Source organism: Amblyomma americanum, chromosome 1 (assembly GCF_052857255.1).
Source record: "Amblyomma americanum isolate KBUSLIRL-KWMA chromosome 1, ASM5285725v1, whole genome shotgun sequence".
In the NCBI taxonomy this organism is placed as follows: Eukaryota; Metazoa; Arthropoda; class Arachnida; order Ixodida; family Ixodidae; genus Amblyomma; species Amblyomma americanum.
This window is the reverse complement of record NC_135497.1, coordinates 288,078,416-288,106,195: the sequence shown is the minus strand read 5'-3', so window position 1 is coordinate 288,106,195 and position 27,780 is coordinate 288,078,416. Positions and strand designations below refer to the sequence as shown.

General features: G+C 41.8%; 1 protein-coding gene across 2 annotated transcripts in view; it reads right to left on the bottom strand.

Moving 5' to 3' along the window:
* Window positions 1-1,121: 1,121 nt before the first annotated feature.
* The window catches only part of LOC144115231 (plasmanylethanolamine desaturase 1-like), a 211,206-nt gene continuing 184,547 nt past the window's right edge, over window positions 1,122-27,780 (bottom strand). Inside the window, exons 4-6 of one of the 2 annotated variants that reach the window (XR_013311309.1) lie at window positions 25,037-25,255; window positions 24,289-24,648; window positions 1,122-20,380 (exon numbers count right to left, since the gene is read on the bottom strand). Coding sequence is in view for 1 of the 2 variants with exons in the window: in XM_077649510.1 (XP_077505636.1) it covers window positions 24,391-24,648; window positions 25,037-25,255 (477 nt within the window). In the remaining variant the exon portion in view is untranslated. Of the gene's footprint in view, window positions 24,649-25,036; window positions 25,256-27,780 lie in introns of both variants that reach the window. The other variant, XM_077649510.1, reaches the window with a different exon arrangement.

Below are 27,780 nucleotides of genomic sequence, written 5' to 3'. Positions count from 1 at the left end.
AGTGTGCTTAAAAGCTTTAAAACTACTGAACTAAACAATCATTGCACAAAGATGCGCTTTATAGGTGTGTTTCACAAACTTCAGAAAACTAGACTGTAGCATCTACAATGTACTTTGCAAATAGCAGAATATTTCTTTAGGCACTGTAAACTGTAGCCGAATTGCTGGGATGAAAGTAGACACACAGTTGGGCCTTTCAGGCCCATAACATGTTCTGTCACATCATGCTAGATTATGTTAACCCCCTAGTGGACTTGGACAAGCCAGGCTCGTCATAAACAGACTGTCATTTCGGGCTCATGATGAGTCCAGCTTGTGTGTTTTCTGGCACTTGGTGTCCGGTTTAAGGTGAGTAGAGCTTGTCCAAAGCATTGTTTTTGTTTGCCGACAGATGGCAGCACGGGTAATAAATCACCATTTTGGTACCACTTTCTAAAAAAATTTGTCTGATAGGGTTGAATGTGCACTGTAAAACAAAGACCAAATATTGGAGGGGACACGTAAGCTCCGCCATAGGGATACGACACGATAGCATTAATGGGTTAATGTGCATATGTACAGAATTGGTCATTCTCTACTTAAACATTCATAGATCCCTGGGGATCTTCATACTACTCCTGGCAGTGTTGCAGCGGTCAAGCGATATGCCACTGCCCTGCGATGGCAGGTGCTGCCATTGGTGGGGTGACTGCAGGTTCTGCCACCGGTGGGCAGTTTGTGATGATTCCGCAAGGTTGCGTGACCTAGGTGGTCCACCACCTAGATTGCTTTTCTCAGAATTTTTCGTGGATTTTTTGCTCACAGTCAATGATACCGACGATGCCGCCGGATTTTCTGCAACATGGGGTCCTTAACGCTATCGTGGCTTCTTTGACCTGTGGTTGTCTCTTAACTTACATTTGTTCCATGGCTTTTCCACAATCTCTTGACTCCCTCCTTTCATGCACAAATGTGCCCTTGATCATACCGTGCCATTTGGGAAAGAAGGATATTTCGTGCTACCCATTTGACTTCTGCCATGCTTAAGCTGACAGCACTCAACTGGCAAGGCCTTGGCATTCATCAGCCTTCTGTCAGACAGAAACTGTGTTGTATGTGAGCAAAAAAAGACAGACAAAAGGTGTGCTGAAACGTTAGTTGTTTATGAAGCCCATCTCTTGAAAAAGGCTGTGTAAGCAATAATTGTGCTCTGCGCAGAGAGCTTGTCTATAGACCCCAACATGAGTCCAGTAACAGAAGCTGCACAGCATACTGAAAGTGACAACTGCCACACAGCAGCACATTTCTTTGTACACAGGACACACACAATGCTTATAGACGCCAACTATGAGGTTATGATTGGATGATGCACGCCTCAGCATGAAAGCGTGCCAATGCGCCTGTAGAAAAATAGTGCACATCATGATCACTGTTTGCAACTTCGGCACACTGATGGTCATTATGAAAAAAGGAGATCACAAAATTCATTGACATGCAAGCAGCCACTTGATGCACATTTCAGTTCTTGCACCCATTCATGCCATATTAATGCATGTGCTCCTTAGAATTTTTTTCAGATGCTACAGATTAAAAAAAAAAGTTTTGGCCACTACATAAACTTCATATCTGCAGCTGTATTGTACAGCCAGATGGACATTCAGTGCCAGAACAACTGCTGCAACATCACTATACTGCGTTAGTGAACCATTGGCTTCGCTATACTACATTATTTCCATTGCATTCATAGTCAACTTCATGACATCTTTACACAGTGAGCTCCCTCTACGACGAACTTTGTTTTATATAAATACAAAGACCTTTCTTTTGTTTACTGCAGACACAATGCAAAAAAAATGTGGTCAACATGAACCACTTAACTTCTGCACACTGGTTAAATGCGAACTCCTATCATGCCACACTGACTAGTAATCCACAGCACTGAGTGCCCATTCGATCTTTGCCACTGCGCTGCATCGCAGGAGGAACACACAATGCAACAGAGAACAAAAACAAAAAGCCAAAAGCATAAACGAATGGGCTTAATTGTACACACCAACATCCTTTTTACTTGGCAAGAGCTGTTGTGGTGATGGTGGCCCTGCATGTGATATTTGATTAGGTATACATGCTGTTCCTTAAACGTAACAACAGTTTTCTCAGGAGCACGAGGGCTGCAAGAATGTCTAGCATACACTAAACTGATGTCTTCACAGGCAACAAAGAAAGCAATTGTTGCAGAAAAGGCTGAACTCCCAAGTGGATGGCTGACTGCAGGTGTTGTGCGGAATTCCAGAAGTACTTCTCTTCCGGAATGATCAGCATATATTTTTTTGATGAGAACTCCATCTCATTTACACTTGTTTCATTCCTGGTTAACTAACAGTGCCTGTAATGCTCTTGCAGAACCTGATATTAGGAGTATGTATTTTTCTTTTTCTGAACTTGCGTTAAGTTGAAGAGATTTACAGTTAGCGTGCCATCCTGTTCGTCTTAAAAGGAACCTGCTGAGTGGCAAAGCTGAAGTCAAGATTTGCAAAAGCTAACCTGTTATGTAACAGGTTCGCATAATGAATGTAACTTTTGTGGTATCCACCACTACTTCTTGATCAATTGAAATTTTCAGTCAAAAGCACACTGCCTGCTGCAAGGCCCCTTCTTGATTTACTTGCATCTTGTGGGCCTGCTGCATGATTTTGCTCTTTTGGACCATATGTCCCAACACAGCACTGCTTGCCAACATTAGCATGCACCTGCCCTATATCCCATTCACAGCAGGGTATACAGTGTGCCTGACAGCACAGTAAGGTGGACTAAGTTGACTCTGAATATCTTGAAGCTCACACTTCTATCAAAATTTTTATGAAGTGGCTCAACTTTAGGTAGTCCTTTAGCCTCAATTTTCCTGTATAAACATATTTTAATATCAGTATGAAAGACCTTTGCTCAATTTTTGCTAATTGGCAATATTTTTCATAATACCCTTTCACAAAAGAAACAGTACAGCTGCAGAGATGAAATTCACATACCAACAAATATTTTTGATAAATTTATATCATGCAAAAAAAAAGCTCCTCAGCATGCGTGTATCATATATATGCACACATACTATACACACATGCAAATATAAAACACTTGTTTTCAATGACTCGGCTACCAACCTTGGGGCACCAGGAAAACTTTGAAATCAAAACTGCAATAGTAGCCACACCTTAAATTTAACTGCAACAGCCCTCTCAAGGCCATACATGCACAGAAGGAAAATATGTGTGTTTACTCTTTGCATTCACTTTTCTGTCTTGTGTCCAAGACCAAATACACTGGAAACATTTCCTACAATCAGATGCCAGTTGTATTGTGTACAATATTGTAACAGAATCAACCAAATCACACAAGATGTGAAGTCAACAACAAGACTAATTCTGAACTCTTTTGTTCTTCATAATGACTTTGCAGCTGTAGCAACAGGAGCAGCAGCCAAGAATTTGCAATACACTGCACCAGCATTCAGCCCATCAGCAAAGATGTTGGGCCAAACATTCCCTTTATCCCTTCAGTTAGACTGTTCTGTTAAAGAATGCCTATTTTTGCTACGGTAGCTTTTCCTTATGACAAAAACTCAATTGATATCTGTGGAGCTTTATCATGATTTCAAAACTTTTTTTACATAATGACAGGCATACATTAAATAAAAGCTAATGATGACTTATTAAATACTAGCTGGCAGCATACATGTCTACTTGTGACTATAAATAATTTTTTCATGAGAAGCATGCAAAAACTAAAAATCATGCTGTCACCAGTATTTAGCATATCAAACATGTCAGAGGAGCTGACTGCATCAACAGCATTCAGGACATGACAAGTTACCTGGGACGAGCCCAGCTTGTCCAAGGCATTTTTCATTGAAGTAGAATTGACAAGCTGGGTTCACTGATGGCACTTCAGGAGTTAAACAATGCTAGGACTGCGCGAAAGCGATGAACTGCAAACCCGAAACCTCCGGCACAAGAAAGAAAAGAGGAAGAGCTAGCAAGCATATCTGAGGCAATCTGCTAGGAAACTGCATGACCACACAGCATCTTTGATTATGACTGACGTCAATACAAACAGGGACCAAGGTATCTGTGCTGGTTTCAACAGATTGTGCCTTAAAGTGCTGAACTTCTCCTTAGCAAAAAAACACTGTAGCTACGTGCCAGTGGACCATGGTACACTATCTGTGACTGCCTAATGGATTGTGTTTGAAAACAAATTTTCTTCAGCAAAAGGACCTATTGCAGTAGCTGTTGATGAAGGCAAAGGACTGAAATGCAAGAATGCGAACACTTTAACTGAAGTGTGCAGCGTTTTTCTTGAGCGAAACCTTGTCAAAGCACATTTCTTAAGAAGCAACAGCCTGGCAGACATTGATCAGTTTTAGAAAATAGTGTAATGAAGAATATTCTACTCTTGCTACAGTAACAATTATTTATGGCAACAGCAATACACTTTCAGCTTGTGGTACCAACCTGTCAGCTCAGCCAATCAGAAATTACAAGGTTGCCTACACAGTAGTCTTGTATTACCTCTTGCTTCCTGCGTTTAGATGATGGGACGATTTCAGGCCGTTGACAAGTGCTTTTAGAACTACACTAAAATGAAATACCTAGGCTTAGCTATAAGCATTTATAAATAGCAAAAACCTAATAAGAACCAGCAAGAAGTCCTGCATAATTCCAGTTCAGTAAAGCCCAGTCCGTCACAACTAATATAACTAAAATCAGACTTTCCTCTGCGGAATTCTAATTTAATGTACAGCTGTGTGAACTTGGGATATAATGCAACGTTTGCAAGTTAGTTCAAGTTAAGCTTAAGTGAAATGTCATTAAAATAAAAACTGTGAAGCCGCAACACTGGCTGCCTCAAAAACGTGAACATGCAAAAAACCGATGATGGCACCGGCCAGTTCATTACGAAGCTGGCTTACAGCACATTAATTGTGCAGTCCTCCCACTGGCACCACGAAAATTTTACAGCACCTCACACAGTGCGACTACCTGCTTAGAACGCTCACATAGAATCAAAGCCCTTAACTGTGCCACTGTAGCGAGAGTTATGTTAAGTAACATGAATTTTTTTTTTTGAATTCCTCATCTAAACAGTAGTATTTTGCTAGATTACTAGCAGTTGCTGAATCATGAAGTAAAATATAATGCCACCATAATGACAAAAAGCATGCAGGTGGCCATTTAACACTAATAAAAGTATTCCCACCAGCACATTCATTTGCACTGAAAAGCACTAGAAGCTTTAATAAGCCTTTGGCTTATAGTGCTCTCAACATAATTTTTTGTTCTGAGCACAGCTTGAGCCATCTAGCCAGCATCAGAAAATCATGATAGTTTAACAGAGTTGTGTCCCCAGTAAACATTCCCAAAGCATTAATGAATAAAAATTACCCAAGCACAGTAACATGTCAAGAAATATTTCTTACCCGTGGTATCGCTACACTTTATGCTGTCTATCTTGTTCATAAACAGAGCTTCCACTTTCTCACAATACAAAAATAAAGCTAATAATCTTAAGTTCCTAAGCAGTTCCACACTTGCACACTTCCACACATGCACACATCCACACACTTTGATTCTGTGCAGGCACACTCATGTAAACTTAGTCACATGAAACAATATTCAACACCACTATTCCTTCACACCAATTCTTTTAGCCAGCAGGATAAACCTTTCTGGAACTGTTTCAAGGTCAGTTCTCTCCTTCACTAAGCACACCAGCACAAACAATGGAACATTATCTAAGCCCTGCAGATACAACTTCCACAACAGTGCCACAAAGCACAAAGCATCCATGTCCAGAGTACACAGTTCAAAGTTGTACAGGGCTGCTCTATTACACAAGTTTCCAACACCGATAGTTTTCACAGATTCTGATGTTACTAACATGCAAAACATACATGGTCTCCTCAATGCATGCAGCTTTTCATACTTTTGCATATTTTCTCTAAGCAAACAGAAGTACATGTACGGTGCAACACTTCACAAAGATGAAGAAGCAATGAAAGATCACATCTGTTAAGAATACAGCACCACTATCAAACTTATTTCTGCCATCAACACATGCTAGTTAAAGCTACTACAGCTGTTATAATGTTGCACAATACTCAAAACAAGCCAAATTCAGTGTAATTTGCATGTTTTCACAATCTGTGCAATTTAAATGATTATATGTAACACTGCCCTTTAACAATAATTTTCTTTAACCTTTACACAGCAAAGCCAATCTACATAGTATTCAGTGCAAAAGCATGAATAGTGAAGAAAACAAATTTATGTGCTACTAACGTGGCACCGTTCAAGTGAATTTACAATGTGTGAGCAATTACGTCTGAAGTCAATATGTCTCTTGTCAATGAATGTCATTGCCATGCTTTTGGAGACAACTTTTTGAGAAAGCATATTCCTGCCAGTGACTATGACCCACTATGACGTGTAACTCAACAAACAACTGAATAAAGACTGCACCGCATGTTTTTTGCATTCCTGCTATAGATGAGCTTCCTAGGGAAAGCTTTCTGGCTAGATAATTATTTTTTGAAGTAAAGCATATTTTTCCTTTATGAAGAACTGTTCACAAGGAAAGCTGCTTATAAGGTTGTCTAAACAAGCCAATGCAAGGTGAGGTTATTAGTAGGCCCATAAACAAAAAAAATCAGACGATGCCTTTTTATGTGCTGCCTACCAATTTGACCCACAATGGAATTTCAAGAAGAGATGAACAAAGGCAAGCAAGAGCGTGCTTTACCATTCTGTGTGACTTGTCACTACCACAAGAGATGCTGGTCTTTGGTTCTGTGTACCTGTTTGCAAGGTAGCAACATGCAAGCAAAGACTGCCTAACACCATCTCAATTTCTAAAGACCACAGCTGAATATCATCAAAGTCCACTCCACAACTGGTAACAAGGTTTTGGCAGAACACTGTTTAAATCACCTACACAGGTAATTACAGGATCCACAGTTGAAGAATGCACACTACGTTCTTAACCTCTCACATATTTTTTTCCTTCTCTGCATGGGTGACATCTCGCTTGACTTATAACTCAAACAGACAAGCTATGGAACAAATCTCTGTGCTACTGTCACCTAACTTAAACAATGGAAGACAATGACACTGTCTCTGAGCACAACTTTTCAAACATACCGAGTGCTGGCAGATAAATTTATACTGATTAACTGCATCATTAGAATTTCAACTAGAGTAGAAAAGCCCACGACACTTCATGGCAACACATTCAAAATGCTTGGCCTTCACTTATTTTTTTATAATTCCACAAACTGAGACTTCAAAGTGCCGCAAAAGCAACCACTAAATGCATCAGAATTTAAATTCCACTCTCCAATGGCTGGCAAAAATCACAACTGACACCACTGACAGTAAACTAAGCAACTATACCTGCCAAGTCAATACAGTTCTGTGCATTAGACTTGAAAGCAGGTGTGAGCAGTCTTGTGTAAATCAGGCATGCACAGGAGTGAACATGTGAGCTTAACTTAATAACAACAGCTTTCTGGATTGTCTACTATCACCACCACTTTGATCCTGTGCGCCATCCAAGATGATCTTGTGCTATGACTAAAAAGTTGGAAAAATTATAGAAAAGAGTAGTCAAAGACAAATAAGTTGTCATTGTGCATTAGAAACTTCTCTAATGCAGTACAAGTACAAGGCATTAATTCGACTGAGGTAAAAACATACCTCGTCTGTTCGGGACTCAAGCCGTTCAATGCTGGCATCATCTCGAATTAGTTCACAATAACTTGCCACGATTCATTTTGCCGAACTACTATAGCCACACAAGCAGCTCTTATATGTGAAGCAAACCCTTTGATTACCACATCTTGAACGTTGCAGAAAAATATCTGGGTTCTGCTTATTTCAAAGTCTACCATCATCCTCAGACAAATTGTCAGTTCATCACATGTTCACCTTTTGTCATGCTTGGACCACCCCCACTAAGTTTGTATTATCTTTAGCAGCAGTACACATATCTTTTTATTATATATTCATCCCATACACACTAGCTGACTGCAACCGCCTTCTCCTAGATGTCATGTGCATTAGTGACCTTATCATTTTCCATCAATTGCTTTATCACTTTGTTTTGCAATAACTTATTTTGGCTTCTCTGCATATTTCTGTTTTTATCTTATCTGCTTTTCAAGCTTTTTGTCATTTTGTGCTTTTGTCACAACTCCTCTCTGTAATGCTTCTTGTGACAGAGGATAAATAAAATGAAAAGAAATGGATTGTAGCACAAGAAATTACATGCATAACCAAGAGTCCAAAGGTAAATATGATAGTGCAATCTTAACGATCAGTGAGGATCACCATTTACTTGCAGCCGCGCCTTTTACACCAAGGCTATAGGAAGCAACACTGTTGTAGAAATCTTCGTGCAAAGTGAACTGATGCAAAAGGCCACTTGATGTCACAGCACACCATATGTTTACTAGCCAAGGTGTGTATCTGAGAAATTAAATTTTACTTCTCTTACTCCTTCGTTCTTGGCTCATTCTCTCATGTGCACTCATTAGAAGCAAAAGAATGCCCTGCCCTATCAAGTAATGACCAGAAACAGAAGACAGCTTAGTGCCATTACTTGGCCACCCTTGTACCATTGCGTTAGCAGCCAAAAATTGGCATTCATTCCTATGAGTGGAATTTCAGTATTGTGGGGAATTGGTGTAAAGAATAGCTCTTTCTAACCAGCATTTTTCAGCATCAGTGGCCCAACCAGAAATTTTAACAAGAGGAAGGGGTGGGCTGAGATGAGGGAAAGAAAGTGGGTGCAGAAAAAATGGTGCGTTTTTTTATGGTGAATGGTGAAGGGTATTCTGCCACACCCGGTTCAATAACTAAACAGTCTCACAAGGCTCAGTTTCTCAGCTGTGAACATGAAGCACACAAGTACAAGAAAATCTCACAAAATAGAGCACAAGGTGAAGACTAACACCACAAACAGTAAAACTGTGCTGAATTTCCACACACAAGCTCCTGACAATGCAGCACCTTTTACTACAAGTTCTGCAGCTTGGTCACTCAATCACACCAACAGCTCCAGCTGCGTTTTATTTAAATTTAATTTTGCAGGTTCCTGTAAAATACCAAGCAAAAACATCTGAGAGGAGAAAGTAAAATGAAGTGAATTTAAGGTGCTATCCTAAGTTTTAAATGTAAAGCCGATTTGTAAATATATATATATGTATGCAAATAAAGCTTATCACACACATCTAAGTGTTTCTCATGGTGACACACTCAATGGAATGCCTAATGTCTTCCTCTGTTCATTCTACTGGTATAATGCATCCATCCACTAAAATTCTTTGAAGTCAGCACGGCTCGCGAAGTATTTCTGCTAAACAATCCAGGCGGCAAAAGAGATGATGATAACAAATAAAGTAAGACATCAATACAAACTTTGGTTTCCAAGAGTTTGCACTGAATGCAAAGCACATATGAAATTTCACCGACATTCCCTTTGTACCCAGCCTAAAGGAATTGTCTTGATTTGACAGATATCTCGAGACAAATGTTAAGATTCTTCTTTTTAAACAGCCAGCAACACAACAGCTTGAATTAAAATATGAACACCATAGTTCAAAGAAATATATAAGGGCATCATGATAAAAAGTACATTATTTTTTCAATTTTTCCAAGCTCTGTAGAAACAGTATGAAATTTCAGCATTTTCTGGATACTGAGAACATTTGAGGAGAGTGTAAGAGGTGCACTTGTAATTTTAACAGGTATCCTCAGGTGAATATGCACCTTGTACAGGTTCTGTGCAAAAAGTGCCTTTCTTGCATTAAGGAACTCATACAATGTTTCAGGCAAAAAAAGAAAATTATGAAGAGAACATTTCATTAATTGTTGGTTTTGCTTCAGTGCATAATTTTCTACAATTGTCAATAAGTAATGCAATCTGCCTTTTTCACAGGAGTGGTGTCCTCTGGGGAGTGTGCGAAATTCGTCAGCTACTCAGAAAACTGGTTAAAAACAAACACACACGGGCAACCCAGGCACAGTCTGCCTCCATGAGGTGCTAACTGAGCATGTGAAATTGCAGGTACATGGCTGACAGCTGCCACCATCTGCAACCTACACCTGTCACCAGCATGAACTGAGCATGTGCCTGACGGTATGGTTTCAACCAGTGGAACTCGGGAGAGGGCAGAGCAGGTGACGCGCACATGTGCGGAGCGGCCGTGTGAAAAAGGCAGATGGCTTGTTAACTTTACTAACTCATTTGTGGTTGTGACGAAAAGCAGTGTAATGAAAGAAAACATCCGGCAACAGTGGGTGCATTCACAACTGTGAAGAACAATTAATGCTTGCCCAGGACTAAATAATATTTATGCCTCCCCACCATTGCCTTTTCTTTTTTCCACAGATTTTGATGCACTAAAAGCAGTGTGGTGTACTTAAACTAAGTTAAAAACTAGAAAATAGCATTCCGGGCTTTGCAAGAAGTGGAATTGAATCAACACACTTTTTCACGTACACTGAGCCAAAACAGTTCAGCTTTTGTTTTGGATGGCCACTGCCATTTCTAAACCATCAGGCCTCATCTTTCACTGCTATGTCACGAATATAGCAATAGCTTCAAATGCAGAACCACTTAGCCCACCAGTGTGTTCTCGTCAAATAAAAGCTTATATACAGCAGCCATTACATACAAAACCTCGTTATATGAAAAATTCGAGCTGGTTCAAGGTAATAAACACAAGATACTTCTTGTATAACCGTACAACAAATAACTTGCATGATTAATGCAGTGCCCTAAGGGAGCCAGAATATAACCCATTCGTATCAATAATAATGAAAAAAACAATATTCTGGATAGAAATGTGGGCTTGAAAACAATCAGTCATCTGCCACTTCGAATTTTGGACAAGTGATTATAGAATCAAGACATTAAACTCTTCATGCAAGTAACTAACTTTGTAGAGCAGATTCTATTCTTTCCGTAAAGGAGTTTAGACACCAAATTTCAGTTGCATGTTTTACATCTTTGTAATGATGCATGGAACATTATCATATATGGATCACCACATGGTATTCACCTACAACTTCTAAATAATTCATCGAATTTCTTCTCTCGCCTGTTCTGGTTTAGGTTTCAAAACCCAAGTGATGACTATGAAGTCAAAGGTCCATATAGGCATGAAATAAGCTGCAATTTAATTGTTGCTTCTTCACTTGAGATTACTGCTCTTGAGGCAGGCTGCCTTTGGCGTTGTAGATTATTTCATGCCTCATGTGGCCTGTACTGACCTCCGACGTCATAGCCATTGCCCGGCTGTTGAAACCGAGTTTGAAACGGGTGAGAGAAGAAATTAGATTATAAATTATTTAGCGGTCATAGGCAAATGCATATGGTGATCCATGTATGCTAATTTCTTATGCATAATTACTAAGAAAAACATGCAAACAAAAATTTGGTGTCTATAGACCTTTTCACAAGCAGGTCCATGGGCGCCACCATATTGGGCACTGGACTGTGCTCGTAGTACAGGAAAGAGCTGAAGGCTTAGCTTCCCCACGTTCCTACAGCCCTGAAAACCAGTTTTCCCGAGGGCCGTGAAAAGGTTTCTACTGTGCATGCCGGTAACAGCAGAACCTTAGCATCTAACAGCATGCATGCACACATACTTCATTCTAGTCTCCTTTGAACACCCGCCAAAACTAAAAGAATGCCTTAGGTTTTCTCAGCAAGCACAATGAAAATAGAGTATGTGCAGCAGATTACCTGACAACACAGGGAATGCACAGGCTCTGACATTTGACTATAAATGAATAGAATTTGGAATGGAGTGTAGCAGACATGGCATAAAGTAAAAGGAAATGTTTCTCAAAAAGGCATGCTGTAGATCAAACATTTCACAGACATTCACCCACCATAGCAATAGATGCCTGGTTTAAACAGTAAAAAAAAAGGCAGGCAGCAGTGGAGACTGTACTGAATTTCTAGGTGGCCAATTATTTTTTTTTTTGTATTCAGCATAGAGCTACCCTAATCAGGTGGTTTAGGAGGCATGGTGAAGTGCTGACCAATAATGGCAATATCAGACACAAAGAAAAATTGGAAAGAAAAAAAAAAGAACTCCTAACATTGCTAGACCTTAGTGTACATCACAGTAGTAGCGTGGCGAAGAAAACATTCTAAAGTTTTGTATTCAAAGGTTATTTGTAGGGAGGTTCTTTTATATTCACTGCATAATACAAACAATAAAATATTGCAAAGTATGGTTTGTGTGGAGCGAAGAAGCAGAGGGTCCATTAAATTGCTAGCAGTGTTCCCAACTGAGCAGCTGGATGCTAGTACAAACCAGAAAATTTGCCATCATGTAGCTGCCTATACTCCATTTCATACATAGCAGGCAAAGCTGCCAAAGTTAGCGTGCCTGTTTGCGCAAGCTAAGTCCACGCCAAAAAAGTAGTTCACCAAACAACCACAGTGAACACAAGCATATTTCGTTGCGACAAACTTAAGTGCCATGACTGGTACCTCCTGGAATTCATTTTTCCTCTTGCCTTATGTTCGTATTGTGACTCATCGAGACTTCCCAAAGCAAGAATTACATGCGGCGGTAAGATACGCAGTTGGCATTGCAAATCACTCCTACTCAATTCGCGCCCAAAAAGTATTTCAAATGCAGTGAACATTACAGCCAGAGATCCCGAACACTGACTGCCTAACAGCTCCTACCATGATTCCAAAGTATACTGAAAACTTCCAAAAATTTTAATTTTAACCCAATGTTTCAAAGCCGACTCGGCTCCTTCATCAGGGGTGACTGAGGGCAGTAGCTAGCGTCTCTTAAGTATGAAGGGGAGTGGGGGGGGGGATTAAAGGAACAACAGCTGTGACGCGAAAGGCGTGAGGGAGGGGAGGGGGGAGTTAAGGCTGTTAGTCACGTTGTCGCACTGCAGGGAGGCGGTCAATGGCGACTTTCAAAAATCACGATCAAAAAGAACGAATAATATGTGGTGGACTAGTATAGTTTCGCGGACGCACTACTTCTGCAGCCTTCGGAGTGTTGCCTGCTATGTGTGAAACAGAGTATAATACAAGCAGTGTGACCAACTTTACGGTCATAAGGGACCAGATACTACTAGTTTTATTACAAAAACTAGCTCCACTCACAACCAGTCCTGCTTAAATAATCGCTTCCCATGGATGAACTATATTTGTTACCTGAAAATGTAATAAGCCACTATAAGCAGCACAACAACTCATATTTTTACAGGTATGGCACTTCAGCTCAGTTAATAACGACTTTCAAGATACTGGTCATGTTTGCAAGATTGATGCAGTGTCTTGAATAATCATGCTTCACGAAACACATAAGACAGTTTAGCAGTAACTTAAATAACACAAAATGCAGAAAGATACAATATTACCGTTTCTCACAAAGAGCGCGATTTTTTGTGCGTTGGAAAATTGGCTTTCACATGCTAACCACAAGTGCTCAAACGCTCTGATAAGACTGCATCTACACGTAGAAACTGAGGACAGCTCCTGCTTCGTGCCGAATTTATAGCAATAATTAAGGTGGCAACACTTCAAGAAGCTGTGGACGGGATCTTTCAATGCACCTTGGACCACTTCAGCCATTAATTTTGGACCTTTAATTGGTTTTGGTAGGTAGCAACATTCTTTCCTAAAGGTCAGCACATACAAAAGTGCACAGTGCATCAAAACTAAGAACAAGCATTTTTCTATCAACTTCACCCCTTCGTACTGACAGCTTGGACCTCGGATTATGGAAAAGCTTACAGTACATAGAGCATATTGGCATTAACAGGTCCCTACATGCAACGAGCAGCTTAAGGTGACTCTATGGTCCAACTTGCTTGAGTCAGTTAGCTGATTGCACTATGCTGCATCAAAGCCAAGTCGAAGTCGGTGACTACAGTTAATAGAGTACTAAATAAAGTGTGCACCACGCAGCCAGTACTGGTAAAAGTTGAGTTTGACCTAGATCCAAGTATAACAGCTGGTGTTCACATTAATTCAACAGAAACAGAATCTGTACTTGCATGTCCACAATGGCTAGTCCATTATTATACACACCTGCACAAAGCCATTGGGTGATAAACATGAAAACAAAATGTTCAGCAAAAAACCCAGACAGCCAAAAGTTGCACTTACCCTTCTATTACAGTGGAACCTGGATAATTTGAACTCGCTTACTTTAAATTGATGGATGATTAGAACCAGCATGTCCCACCAAAGTTGCATGAATTTGAATGGTCAAAAGCCCCCAGTAATGTGAACCCTTCATGATATGAAACAGTTCGAACAAGACTGCAGCTGCTGCAACTTGCGTGCTCATGGCAGAAAAGCTCCCAAACTTTTCGCCCTCTTCCAGGCTGAAGAAGTGACAGTGCATCTGAAATGCACTCAACGTAAACACCTACTTCTTTATCACATGGATGACACAGGGCACATTCCTGAGACTGCACACTACCCTTGGGCTATATTTTGTAATGATTCTTTTGCAATTCACTCTTGCTTTCCTGCCATTTGCTGGCTCCATCCACCCTTGATATCGGAGCCAGCAAATGACATTGCAGGTTGCGCTCTCACTCATGATGTCACAAGTTGCAGCCACCAATGACAGAAGGGTAAAAGAATGAAGCATGAAGAGCACCTTTACTAACTAGGGCCCCAAAATAACATTCTCACTGGCGAGCAGACACTGGCAGAGAAATGAGGGGCTCATTATGACATACATATGAAAGAGGCCAACAGTCGCCGAAACCAAGAAACGCATAGGCGAGCAGGTGAATGTGAGCATTTTCAGTTACAACAGGAGTACAGGAACTGGAATCCATGGAGCCCCTAGGTTCCTCAGTATTTTTTGGTTCCTCAAACACCTATTTCCATGCATGCCCCAACTTCTACCTTTCCTTTTCCCACTTTCATCATCATCAACAACATCATCATCAGCCTGACTTCACCCACTGCAGGGCAAAGGCCTCTCCCATGTCTCTCCAGTTAATCCTGTCCTTTGCCAGCTGTGCCCACCCTATGCCTGTGAACTTCTTAATCTCGTCCACCCACCTAATCTTCTGCCACCCCCTGCTACGCTTGCCTTCTTTTGGAATCCACTTCGTTACCCTTAAGGACCAGCGGTTGTCCTGGCTTCGCATCACATGCCCTGCCCAAGTCCATTTCTTCCTCTTCATTTCCACTAGGATGTCATTAACCCGCGTTTGTTCCCTCACCCACTCAGCCCGCTTCCGGTCTCTTAACGTTACACCTATCATTTTTCTTTCCATGGCTCGCTGCGTTGTTCTTAACTTAAGCTGAACCCTTTTCATTAGCCTCCACATTTCTGCCCCGTAGGTGAGTACCGGCAAGATACAGCTGTTGTACACTTTTCTCTTGAGGGATATTGGTAAATTACTATTCATGATCTGATAGAACCTGCCATATGCGCTGCACCCAATTCTTATCCTTCTAGTTATTTCCCTCTAATTATCCGTATCAGCCGTCACTACCTGCCCTAAGTTGACCTTTACCACTTCCAGCACCTCGCTTCCAATTGTGAACTTCTGTTCCCTTGCTCGGCTGTTGAACATTACTCTGGTTTTCTGCACGTTAATTTTTAGACCCACCGTTTTGCTCTGCCTGTCTAAATCATTGATCATGCTTTGCAATTCATCTTGTAAGTGACTCAGCAAGGCAATGTCATCAGCGAATCACAGATTATTTAGGTATTCTCCATCTCTTATCCCCAACTTTTCCCAATTCAGGCCTCGGAATACCTCCTGTAAACAGGCGGTGAATAGCATTGGCGAGATCGTATCTCCTTGCCTGACGCCCTTCCTTATTGGAATTTTATAGCTGAGTTTATGGAGGACTATGGTAGCTGTGCAGACGCTATAGATATCTTTCAGTATTTGCACATAAGGCTCTTCTACACCCTGATTCCGCAATGGCTGTATGACAGCTGAGGTTTCCACAGAGTCGAATTCTTTCTCATAATCAATGAAGGTTATATATAGGGGTTGGTTATATTCTGCACATTTCTCTACCACCTGATTGACAGTGTGAATATGATCTATTGTTGAATATCCTTTATGAAAGCCTGCCTGATCATTTGGTTGATTAAAGTCTAAGGTTGCCCTGACTCTATTAGCGATTACCTTAGTAAATACCTTGCAGGCAATGGAGAGTAAGCTGATCGGTCTGTAATTTTTCAAGTCCTTCGCGTCTCTTTTCTTATGAATTGAAGATAAGGTTTGCATTCTTCCAAGCTTCCGTTAAGGTTGAGGTCATAAGGCATTGCGTAGACAGGATGGCTAGTTTTTCTAGCACAATTTCTCCTCCGTCCTTCAACAGATCTGCTGTTACCTGGTCCTCACCAGCTGTTTTTCCGCTCTGAATTGCTCCTAAGGCTTTCTTTACTTCCTCTTTCGTTACTGGCGGGATGACGCATTGCTGTGCGCTACTGTCTCTATCCTTAACGTTCTGATTACATTGGCTACTGTATAGATTTGTGTAGACATCTTTGGCTACTTTAACTATCTTATCCATATTGCTAATTAAATTGCCCTCCTTGTCTCTTAACACATACATCTGATTTTTACTGATGCCTAGTTTCCTCTTCACTGCTTTCAGGCTACCGCCATTTTTTAAAGCATGCTCGATCCTCTCCATATTGAACTTCCTTATGTCGGCTACCTTGTGCTTATTTATTAACTTCGATAGCTCTGCTAGATATCCTGTCTATAGGTTAGACGCCCTAATGCTTTGGCGTTTCTTAATCAGATCTTTCGTCTCCTGAGATAGCTTCCCGGTATCCTGTTGAACCGTCCTACCGCCTACATCTACTGCGCACTCTGTAATGATAGCTGTCAGATTATCGTTCATCGTATGAACATCATGATCGTCTTCCTCAGTTAAAGCCGAATATCTGTTCTGCAGCAATATCCTGAGTTCCTGTACTTTCCCTCTTACCGCTAACTCGTTAATGGACTTCTTCACTAGCTTCTTCCATTCCCTCCTCAAGTCTAAGCTAATTCGAGACTTTACCATTCTGTGGTCGCTACAGTGCACCTTTCCAAGTACGTCCACATCCTGAACGATGCCAGGTTGAACGCATAGTATGAAGTCGATTTCATATTTAGTCTCACCATTGGGGCTCTTCCAGGTCCACTTTCTGTTCTCTCGTTTGGAGAACAAGGTATTCATGATCCGTAAATTATTTCTATCTGCGAATTCTACTAATAACCCTCCCCTGCTATTCCTAGAACCTATCCCATAGACGCCTACCGCCTGGTCGCCAGCCTGCTTCTTGCCCACCTTCGCATTGAAGTTGTCCATCAGTACAGTATACTGTGATTTTACTTTGTTCATTGCTAATTCCACGTATTCATAGAATCTTTCAACGGTCTGATCATCATGGCTGGATGTAGGCCTGCACCACCTTCAGCTTGTACCTCCTATTGAGCCTAATTACGATAGCTGCCACCCTCTCGCTAATACTATAGAACTTTTCTATGTTGCCAGCTATATCCTGATTAATGAGGAATCCCACACCCAGTTCTTGTCTATCCGCAATAGCACAGTATGTGCCCGTCCTTTAGTACTGTATACGCCTCACCTGTCCTCCTAACTTCACTGAGCCCTATCACATCCCATTTAATTCCCGCTAGTTCCTCGAACAGCACTGCTAGGCTAGAGTCACTAGATAAGGTTCTAGCGTTGAACGTTGCCAGGTTCAGATTCCAGCAGCGGCCTGTCCGGAGCCAGAGATTCTTAGCACCTTCCGCTGCGTCACAGGTCTCACCGCCGCCTTGGCCAGTTGCTCCGTAGCTGCTGAGGACTGAGGGCCGAGGGTTAATTGTGATTAATCACATTGCAATTGTGGATAGTTAACTGTTTCACTGAACAGAAAGTTACTAGCATTGTTGAATTGGGCCATTTTTCTGAGGGGCTGTTTGCTGCACCCTCCGTTTTACATGATCTTAGGCAGTACAAAATGGAAGTCAAGACACACAAAGCTACTGGCACCTTCTGAAATCAGCTAGGGCTCCCTGAGGCTAAAAGAAGTTTGGTTTATGGTTTATAGGGGTTTAACGTCCCAAAGCAACTCAGGCTATGAGAGATGCCGTAGTGAAGGGCTCCGGTAATTTCGACCATCTGGGGTTCTTTAACGTGCACTGACATCGCACAGTACACGGGCCTCTAGAATTTCGCCTCCATCGAAATTCGGCCGCCGCGGCCGGGATCGAAACCGCGTCTTTTGGGCCGGCAGCCGAGTGCGCCATAACCACTCAGCCACTGCGGCGACTGAGGCTAAAAGAACTGAGAACGCTTCGGTTACAGCATACTATGATGGGGATGGTAGTGCTGATGCCACTTACCCAGGAGAAAGTTCACTGAATGGCTATCATTGAACTATTAACCATGGTGGTGGATGCATTAACTATAGTGCTAAACATCGGTGCTAAGCGCACTAGTAAGCTGTTATGCACAACTGCTTAAACCACAAAGTGCTGACTGCGCACACAAAGCACCTGCCAATTGTCCTGTGCATGTAATCACACCTTGAAACGCCACATGTAACAGGACCAAGTCCAGATGTGAAAGCATGCCAGATGCAGTGGGAAGTATGTTGCGCTCTACATGTGGATGGTACAGAGGGCCTAAGAAAAGCACCGAGAGAAGCAAAATGCACTAAGAAAAGTGAAATGCCAGGCACTGCTGTTATGTTAACGATTAGAGCCCAGAAGTCAAGGCACTAAAAAACGCAAAAATAGGCAGCCATTTAGGCTCTAAAGATCCCAATATAGGCACTTAACCCAAAACAGGCAACATGAGCAATCCTTTTCACTGTTTAGTAGCCAACTGAAATACTAACAAAAGTGAAATATTCAGACTCTTCATACTGCTCCTTATAAAGGAACATTATTTGTTAGGGGTGTGCAAATATTCAAAATTTTCGAATAGCGGATAGGTATATAAATATCTTCCACAGGCGCTTCACTCGTCACAATTAATAATGTATGCAGATGGTGCCATGCTAATTGTTACTGGCAAATCTCTCCTGGTAATTCAAACAACAATAATGAGTGAACAGAAAACTATGTCTTCCTGGTTCTTTGAAAATCGCTTAACCTTGAATGCAGCCAAAACTAAGTACATCATCTTTCACTCTAGGTACAAGACAAGCAACAATTTAATTACACTTACTCTAGGTAGCTCGTTAATACAACCAGTCTCATCTTTCAAATACTTAGGAGTTATTTTTGATTGCCATTTATGCTGGAAAGAACAAATTAACAACGCATGCAAAAAATTAGCTTTCGAATGCCACACATTCATTAAGGCAAGATATTACTTTCCATACGATGTACGTATTACGCTCTCTATGCTACTCTTTCTGTCATTCACATATCAGTTACTGTTGTGAACCTTCGGGTCAAACGTATAAAACCTACTTATCACCTTTATCATGATAAGATCTGATTCAGATCACTCTAGGAGCAACATTTTTTATGCTAATTATGTACTATCATTCTCATCCTTGCACAACTATAAAATATTGCTCTTGACAAACAACATAATAAACACTAACTCTCCCCTTCCATTAAGCCTTTTTGCCCTACCTTCCCATAATATGCGACAAGCATCCAATTGTAATTTTAACCTTCCCAACTGTAGTAATGTATATGGTGAACGCTGAATAGAGTTCAATGGAGCAAAAATATGGAACGAATTGCCGATCAAGGTAAAAGTAGCCAGAAATTTTAAAATGACTTGCAAACTGCATTACAAGTCTGACCAAATTTTGCCTGAAACTCTTGTTTTGTGAATTCTTGACAGCTCATATTTTGTGTTTAGCTTTAGTATTTGTTTTTCTTTGTACTCTGCATATTCTTTTCTTATTTCGCAATTTTTTTAGTATTTTGTGTTTTTTGTATTCTTCTTAGAGTCTCCTATATTTTTCTTGGGTTTTGTTCTATGTATCTTGTAAATGTACGCTATTGTGTACATCATGAATAACTCGCTCTGCGGCTGAACTACAAGTAATTTCTGTATTGGACCGGCCACTAGCCTTTGTAGCTATCGGTCCAAACAGTGTTTTGTGCATATTCGTTCTTACTGAAATAAAGTTGCCATTAAAAAAAGTTATTCTTTTATTCGATTTGCTGAACGAATCAAATAGTGCATGTTAAAATTATCCAAAACGAATCGAATCCCTTCTGAAATTTATTAACGGTTTTCAAATAATTGGCACGAAGGTCGAGTAGGGCACACTGTAGTTTCTTTCAATGACTGTTTCAAAAACGGCCCACTGCAACGCTGCACAGCATGCTGCTTCGAATGTCTGCATGGAAAGGAGAGTTCATCACTGCGATGTAGTCCATTCGGGTTGCGGATACTCATAATGCTCATAGATGTGACATTCAAGATTGGGCAAAGTGACAGGATTCAGCCAGGTTTAGCAAACCCTGCTGGTGTATCCAATCTCAGAGAGCATAGATAAACTCTTATCCCTCTCATCAACTGGGATTTAGCACTAGTTTGCACACTGTTGTCATTAGCAGCAAAAGGTAATTTTTCCCATGCATATGACATGGCAGTAATATAGTTAATGTACTGACTTCGTGTTGTGTATCCCCTAGTGGAGATCCATGTTATTGCGTATATCGACAGCTACATCTTTAATTGCATGGCTTATAGTGCTGCCATTAAAGCTTCGTTGTTTCGCATGAATATTCGTTTTGAACCAATATTTCACCTAGGTAGCGAATAATCACACAAATATTCCATTTGTATAGCTGATTCGCTTCTTTGACAATCCATTTTTTAAGTACACTATTTGTATTCGATTCAGTAGCAAAGCTAGTCTATTCTCATTCCATTTGGTTTCGAAAAAGTACTATCCGCATACCCCTACTAACAAAAGATGACACACGGCAAAGTAGAGTTGAGAGGCCAGAAATGTCCCTTCTACTTAAAACAATATTTATACCGGTAGCCGTCTCCCCCCCACAAAAAAATGCACGCACATGCATGCACATACAAGCACACCTTGACGAAGCATGAAATGTTTGAGACGTAGCGTTTTCAATGGGCTCTGGTACACCTTCCAAAGAGAGCACATCAATTCGCTCAATCATTACATTGTGTTGTGATGAAAACCTGAGCCAAATAATACACTTACACATGCAGCAGAGGACACGCAATCACGCGTGAAAGTTAGCAAGCCCTTCCCGGCGACTATTTTATGCTCGCACCCTCCTCCGTCGCTCACACCTGCATATACAAGTTGGGAAATGGCTATTGGTTACATTCTTTCAGATGTCAAGCAACTACCATGGTCGCGGCCAATAAGCCGCGTAGCTCCGACAGGTCAGAAAGCTCTGCTCTTGGAGGTGGAGCCGGGGGAGGAGCGCCGACCTTTCAGCGTGCAAAAAGTGACAAGAGGAGAGGGAAAGGCGCAAAGGTGCTGAAATTCAAATTTTGACTACAGATAACTCAGCTTTTAAAATACGCATTAAAAAATTTCTTGCTGGACAGTATTCATGAAGCGGCATGCTTTAACATCCCAGCCATATTACAACTTTATTAGATGGCCCTTTCAGAGCCTCTTTAATACATATTAATGATTTACCTCATTCTGTCTCCTGTAATAAATGCATGTTTGCACACGACTGTGTCACCTACTGCACTATTAATAACGCCTCTGACCAAACCGCTCTCAGAACGATCTTTATAGTGTTTAAGGATGGTGCAGCGATTCACCAATTACCCCTAGCTCCAACAAATGTAAATGCACATATTTCCCCTGTCGTCGCAACCGTTCTCCCTTCCCTTACACAATTACTGACATGCCTCTGGAACACGTGCAATCTTATAAGTATCCAGGTGTAAACCTATCTCATGATGTATCTTGGCACGCAGATGTCACTAACATTATCTCAGCAGTTAACAAAACTTTAGGCTTTCTGAAACGAAATTTAGGGAAGGCCCCGCTACATGTGAAATCAGTTGCTTATACCTCCCTTGTTAGGCCGGAACTAGAATACGTGTCACCCAGCTTGAACCCGTGTGAAACATATCTCACTGACTGCTGTTAGATTTATGGTTTATGGGAGTTTAACGTCCCAAAGCGACTCAGGCTATGAGAAACGCCGTAGTGAAGGGCTCTGGAAATTTCGACCACCTGGGGTTCTTTAATGTGCACTGACATCGCACAGCACACGAGCCTCTAGAATTTCGCCTCCATTGAAATTCAACCACCGCGGCCGGGATCGAACCCGCGTCTTTCGTGCCAGCAGCCGAACACCATAACCACTCAGCCACCGCGGCGGCCACTGTTAGATTTAGTCATGCCTCATACTCATATGACATCGGCGTGTCATTTCTGAAATCTGAATCCGGCTTATCAACACTAGCATCTCGCTGTCCCATTTGCCTTCCCTTCATCACAAGTTTTTTTCTGTTCTTAATCAAGCAACCATGCATCACAGCAGCAGCATGCATATCTTACTATCTCATAAGCCATTCACTACAAGTCACACGGCTACGTGCCCAGACCACCACCTTCACTGCTTCCTTTTTCTTCCGAACTGCCAAAGATTGGACTGGCCTTCCCAGTGACATCGCTGCTACCACCCGCCCATCTTCATTTTTACAATTTGTAATTGACCATTTTGTTCGATGATTAATTACCACGATATTTACGCTGTCTGCATTAAAACCCACCCCTTATGTGATGTCCCTACAGAGGACTTTTAAGGTTATAAACTGACCTGACCTGACCTGACCTGAAACCACAAAGCAGCACCTCTGACATCGCCTCAGCATCTTAGATGCTTTCTTGCACTTGACATGCACATGCTTTCTTACACCACAATACCACTCGGCAGTCCCCAATTCTACCCCACCCCCTCCAACCCGAGATGACTGGCTCACCACAAACTCTCTACCAGCACAACAAATACCTTGACCAAACACGTCTTAACTCCTTACGGGCAGCTCCTAGAGGGCGATCTTTCGAAGCCCTCTTCTCATACCTTTTTGCTATCTCTGCTGCTTTACCTCTGGGATATTGTGCAGCATTTTGTGGAAAACCAGCAAAAAGACAGGCAAGTTCTAGAATGCTGCATTTTGGCACTTATACGCACACTTAGGCAAATGCCTAGATTTCCGGGCCCTAGTGGTGATAAGTTAGGTTACAAAGCATATTTTGTGAGCCTGCAGCTCCTGGCTTCAGCGCAGGCTGTCACTTTCTCTGCTCACAGTTTCAGTGTAGCCCCATGCTTTCAACATCTTCAACGTTCTCTGGTGCTTCCGTTCACATGTGGAATGCGGCAGCTCAGCCCAGAAAGGTTTCAAAACTCTTTACTACAACCACTAACCTACATGCAGCAATTATAAAAAGGCATCCTCACGCTTCTGCAATTCAGTTGTGTATGCACACTGCAGGCAAATATTAACCTTGCCATTGAAGACAGTTACGTCCTCTAATTAAAACCCTGTTTCATTTAAACTGATTTCAGCCCCCCTGGAGTTCGGATTAACTAGGTTCCACTGTAGAGTTTGCTGGGTGTTTGGGGTAAGGCATTAGCACAGATGAGAGATCAGCAGAAAAAGACAATCCTGGTTCCAATTAATGAGATTTTTACATGGTTCACAGCAAAACAACCCATGTATAGACAAACAAAAATTTGCTACTTCAAATAACCAGCAAATAACAATAATGGTAGCTAAAGCATAATTCCATAACACGGAACCTTTGAGAGGCATAAAATCCAGATAGGAGTGCTTATTTTAACGAAGATTAGCCCATCAAAATATGCTACTAAAAAAGTTGAAAACTGCTATGCACTCCTTCCATAATCATACTTAAAGTCCTTTTTAGTTGGCCCTGTAAAGCTCAGCCAACTTCAATCAAATCCCTTGTAAGGTACACAAGAGGTCACTTGGAGTGACGGTGCAAATGCCGATAGCAAGCTTAATTAAAGGAAGACCTCAAGCTGACATGTTGCATGTTAAAGGCCAGTGCTTGTGCACTGCATTCAAGTATTGGCAAAAACGGCAGTGGCTGCCAGTATGACCCTTGCATCCTGTTTTACCATGTATTCTCATGCCTATGGTCTCTCCCCAGGATAACACATTTAGCAGCTGCTAAAAACTGTCAACAAAGACTCCCCACGCATCGACTAGACCTTGCACTAGAAACAAACGTCCAGGAGCCGCTCAGAGGCCTGGGGACCTTTTACATGCCTCTTTGAGTCCAAAGTCAAGCTAGCAGCATGTGCAATGCTGGGGGCAGTGGACACAGATAGCCACCATCCTGGAAGAGGTCAGCAGCAGAAATGTGAATGGTCACTTCTTGAGCGCCCACTGGAGGTCATCCGAGCGTGGCCGGCAACCTGTGAGGGCAGAAATGACTGCTTCCAAGGCTGGCCAGAAGCGCAGTTTCTCCAGTGGGTAGTTGAGCCAGCCAGTGGTGATGCAAAAGTAAGTCTCATGGGGTGCAACATGGTGGATTCGGTGGTGCTGTCGAGGCAGCACTACATGCCACTCCTGTAGCAGCGTCACCCATCGTGGCAGTCCAAAGTATGTATGCGACCACTTGTGAATCTGCAAGATAGTGAGTGACCAGCAATCAACAAAGCCCTCATATGGCACATGAAATGTGCCTGCCTGTATAAAGAGGAGTCAAAGTGATTTATACACTTGAGATTGGCAACCTTATAAACTAGAACCAGAGAAAGCATGCTTTCTGTGAAGGCAACTAGCACTGCCATTTTATCTTTTCCATGGGCATGGTGTGTACACCAAGAGAAACTAATCACAATAGCTAAGACTTTGTAATAGCAGAAACACAGTAAAAGCAAAACGTGAAAAATGTCACGTGAACGATTAGTGTCACAGGGCTGCTGAATTGCAACTGCAGCAAAGTTCACAAGCAGCTAGCTGTCTCACTTCTCAATAAACACTTCAACCGCACTGTGAGGAAACCGCATACCTGGTTGGTGAATGCCACAAACAGGGCCAGAAGGAAGAGAAAGCAGTTCCAGTGGTATGTGGCTAGAATGGCCTGTGGAGGCTTGGAAGCAAAGCCCCAGGCCATGCTGGCTAGCACTGGAATCGGCACCATGAAATTGTCCCCATTGGTCTCAATGAAGTCATGCCGCGTGATTGATGTTGGGTCAATATGATGCTCCCGGAAAGGACGGATGAATGCCTGCAGTAGCATCACGGGTAGGGATTTTACTGCTGCATTGCTTATGCTGCTAGTGTATTTAGCTGCTATGCTGGTCCCGATTTACTGAAAGACAATGTTAGAACTTTCAAAATTAATTTTGAAACTGACCACAATACAAAGTGAACCATTACACATGCATGCATCAAGAAACAGTCTCGCAGTGACATAAAGAGCACAATGATCACAGTATAGCATGAACTTGAATTGTACACCTAGCCAATTTTTTAACAGTATCGCGCAACCATCGACCACCCGGCTTGTCAGCGCCCTATGACATGGAGTGGCGAAACAAGTGACGATAAGTGCATTTGTGACACATGTGCCTATTCTCGCTTCTTTTACCACTCCGTGCCAAGATAGGACACTAACAAGCTGGCTGGTCGGTGGTCGTGCGGTACTGCTAGAAAATTGACCAGATGTACATGCCCACACAAACCTTTCGCAGGTTTTGTGGGTATGTGCAATGCAAATCTATATAATTTCAATATACCATTAAGGCTACAATGTTCACTGCCCTGAAAATTGCATAAAGAATGTTAATGATTTTTTTCCATATAACACAGCAACATTTTATTTCAGTACACTTTCATGAAGTGCTTTTTTGATAGAGCTAATTATTATACTTATTTGCAAACGGCACTCAAGCTCTTTGGAGCAGCCACAGCTCTCCCTAGGACTCACTTTAAGGCCATGAGTGTGTAATGTTATCCTTAACAGTTCTCTACTCACTTGTTAAAAACTTTCTCCATGCATTACAGATTTTAAGTTAGGTTAATATGAAAAGAACATTGCCCTGCAAAGGCTTTTGAAATAAACTATTAAAAAAGGTACAGGAGAATGAACTCTGCTTCCATTTGTACACTCACCAGCAATGAAGGGCATACTGGCTAGGATTATGAATGCTGTCATGTGCATGGCCACAGGGCAATAAAAATGTCTCAAGTGCTAGTTATTTACATCACAATTTTCCCCTCTAATTCACTGAAGTCTGCGACTACATCACAAGAAGTCAACATCACCTTGGCATGCAAGTCTGGATGAAAGCACCCAGGCACTAACTGCCTCTCACGAGCTCATCTCAACCCACTGCTGAAAAGATATGACAATACATTCCGGGAACCTATCAGTGCCAGTACTTTTGTGTAGGCACAGCAGCTTGGCCCTAGGCCACAAGGCTTGTGTACAGGTGTGGCCAAAATTATATGGAGCATACTGCAGTGTTTGAGCTGTTTATGCGTTACACAGTGAAAACATAAAGATTGAGGGCGTATGCCGGAGCGCACCAGCAGCATTTATTAGCATATGTATCAAGCATCTTGTAATTGTCGCTAAGTAAACACGTGAGACGAATTTGATTGCCGAAGTGTGCTGCATTTATTATGGCCACGACTGTGCCTGGAAGGCAAGACTGCTTCTCTGCCAGCATCACTCAAGCATGGCTTGTCCTCATTCTGCCTGCAGAATGACATCATTATGAATAAGTTCACACCTAACAAGGCCCCCCCCCATCCTCTTGTTGTCCCTACAAGGGAAGAAATTCGACAAGCTTCTCATTACGGCCCGACCACAGGCTGCCTCAGATTCGTGCATACATTCTGAATAATTCCAATACTACCAACAAAGGAACATCGGGGAGCTTCCTCTGTTCAGTTTGTCACCCCTGCCTTGTCTAATGTGCATATGCACAGGAGTGATGCCGTCAAATGCAAGGCTATGGCATAGCTGTGGGCTGCCCCTGCTAAGCAACAATTGCATACAAGCTTCGTCTGTGTGTGTGCAAGGCGCGATTCTGATTGGTAGCCCCCAGTTTCAGCACTGGGTGAGTGAAATGGGCGAGTGAAATGCGTTTTCATCTGGTCTTTTTGTTTTGAACTTTCTAAGTGGAATAACTTCAAGTTGCATACTCTGATTTATATAATTTTTTTGCACTGGTCTCTGGAACATACAAGGAATCCATTTAATCAGATTAATTGGCACTGAAGAAAACACTGTGGTGCTCCTTTAAATAGCACAGAGCCAACAGCCTCAAGCACTCTCGTCCTGACAGTGCATTACTGTCACCACGGCTCAGCTACTTTCTTTTGTTGTGAGAATAAGTTCTCTCAATAAACAGCTGCTGCTGAGGTATTTGTTCACTTTTCTCCCTGCCTGTAGCCACTGCGACATGACAGCTAGTATTCGCCACTCTAATGACTACTTAACCAGAATTTAGGAGCCTGGTTAAGTCTGATATTTTATGACTATGGGTACAATATACCAGCAGAACTTTGCTAAAAAAATGTAATTTGGATTCACAGCTCATATTTTTGATTTTCTGCAGGGCCAGTGAATGCTCTTTTAGCACTGTTATACAACAAATCCAATTTTTTACTAGCTGTGGCTCATTATTTACTTGCACCACCAAATGAGAACCCCGTTATTTGAAATTCTTCTGGTTTTAGCAGTTTCCTGTTTTTGATTTATAGTCTTTTTTTGTCCCTGAATCATTAAGCAAGTGCTCAACA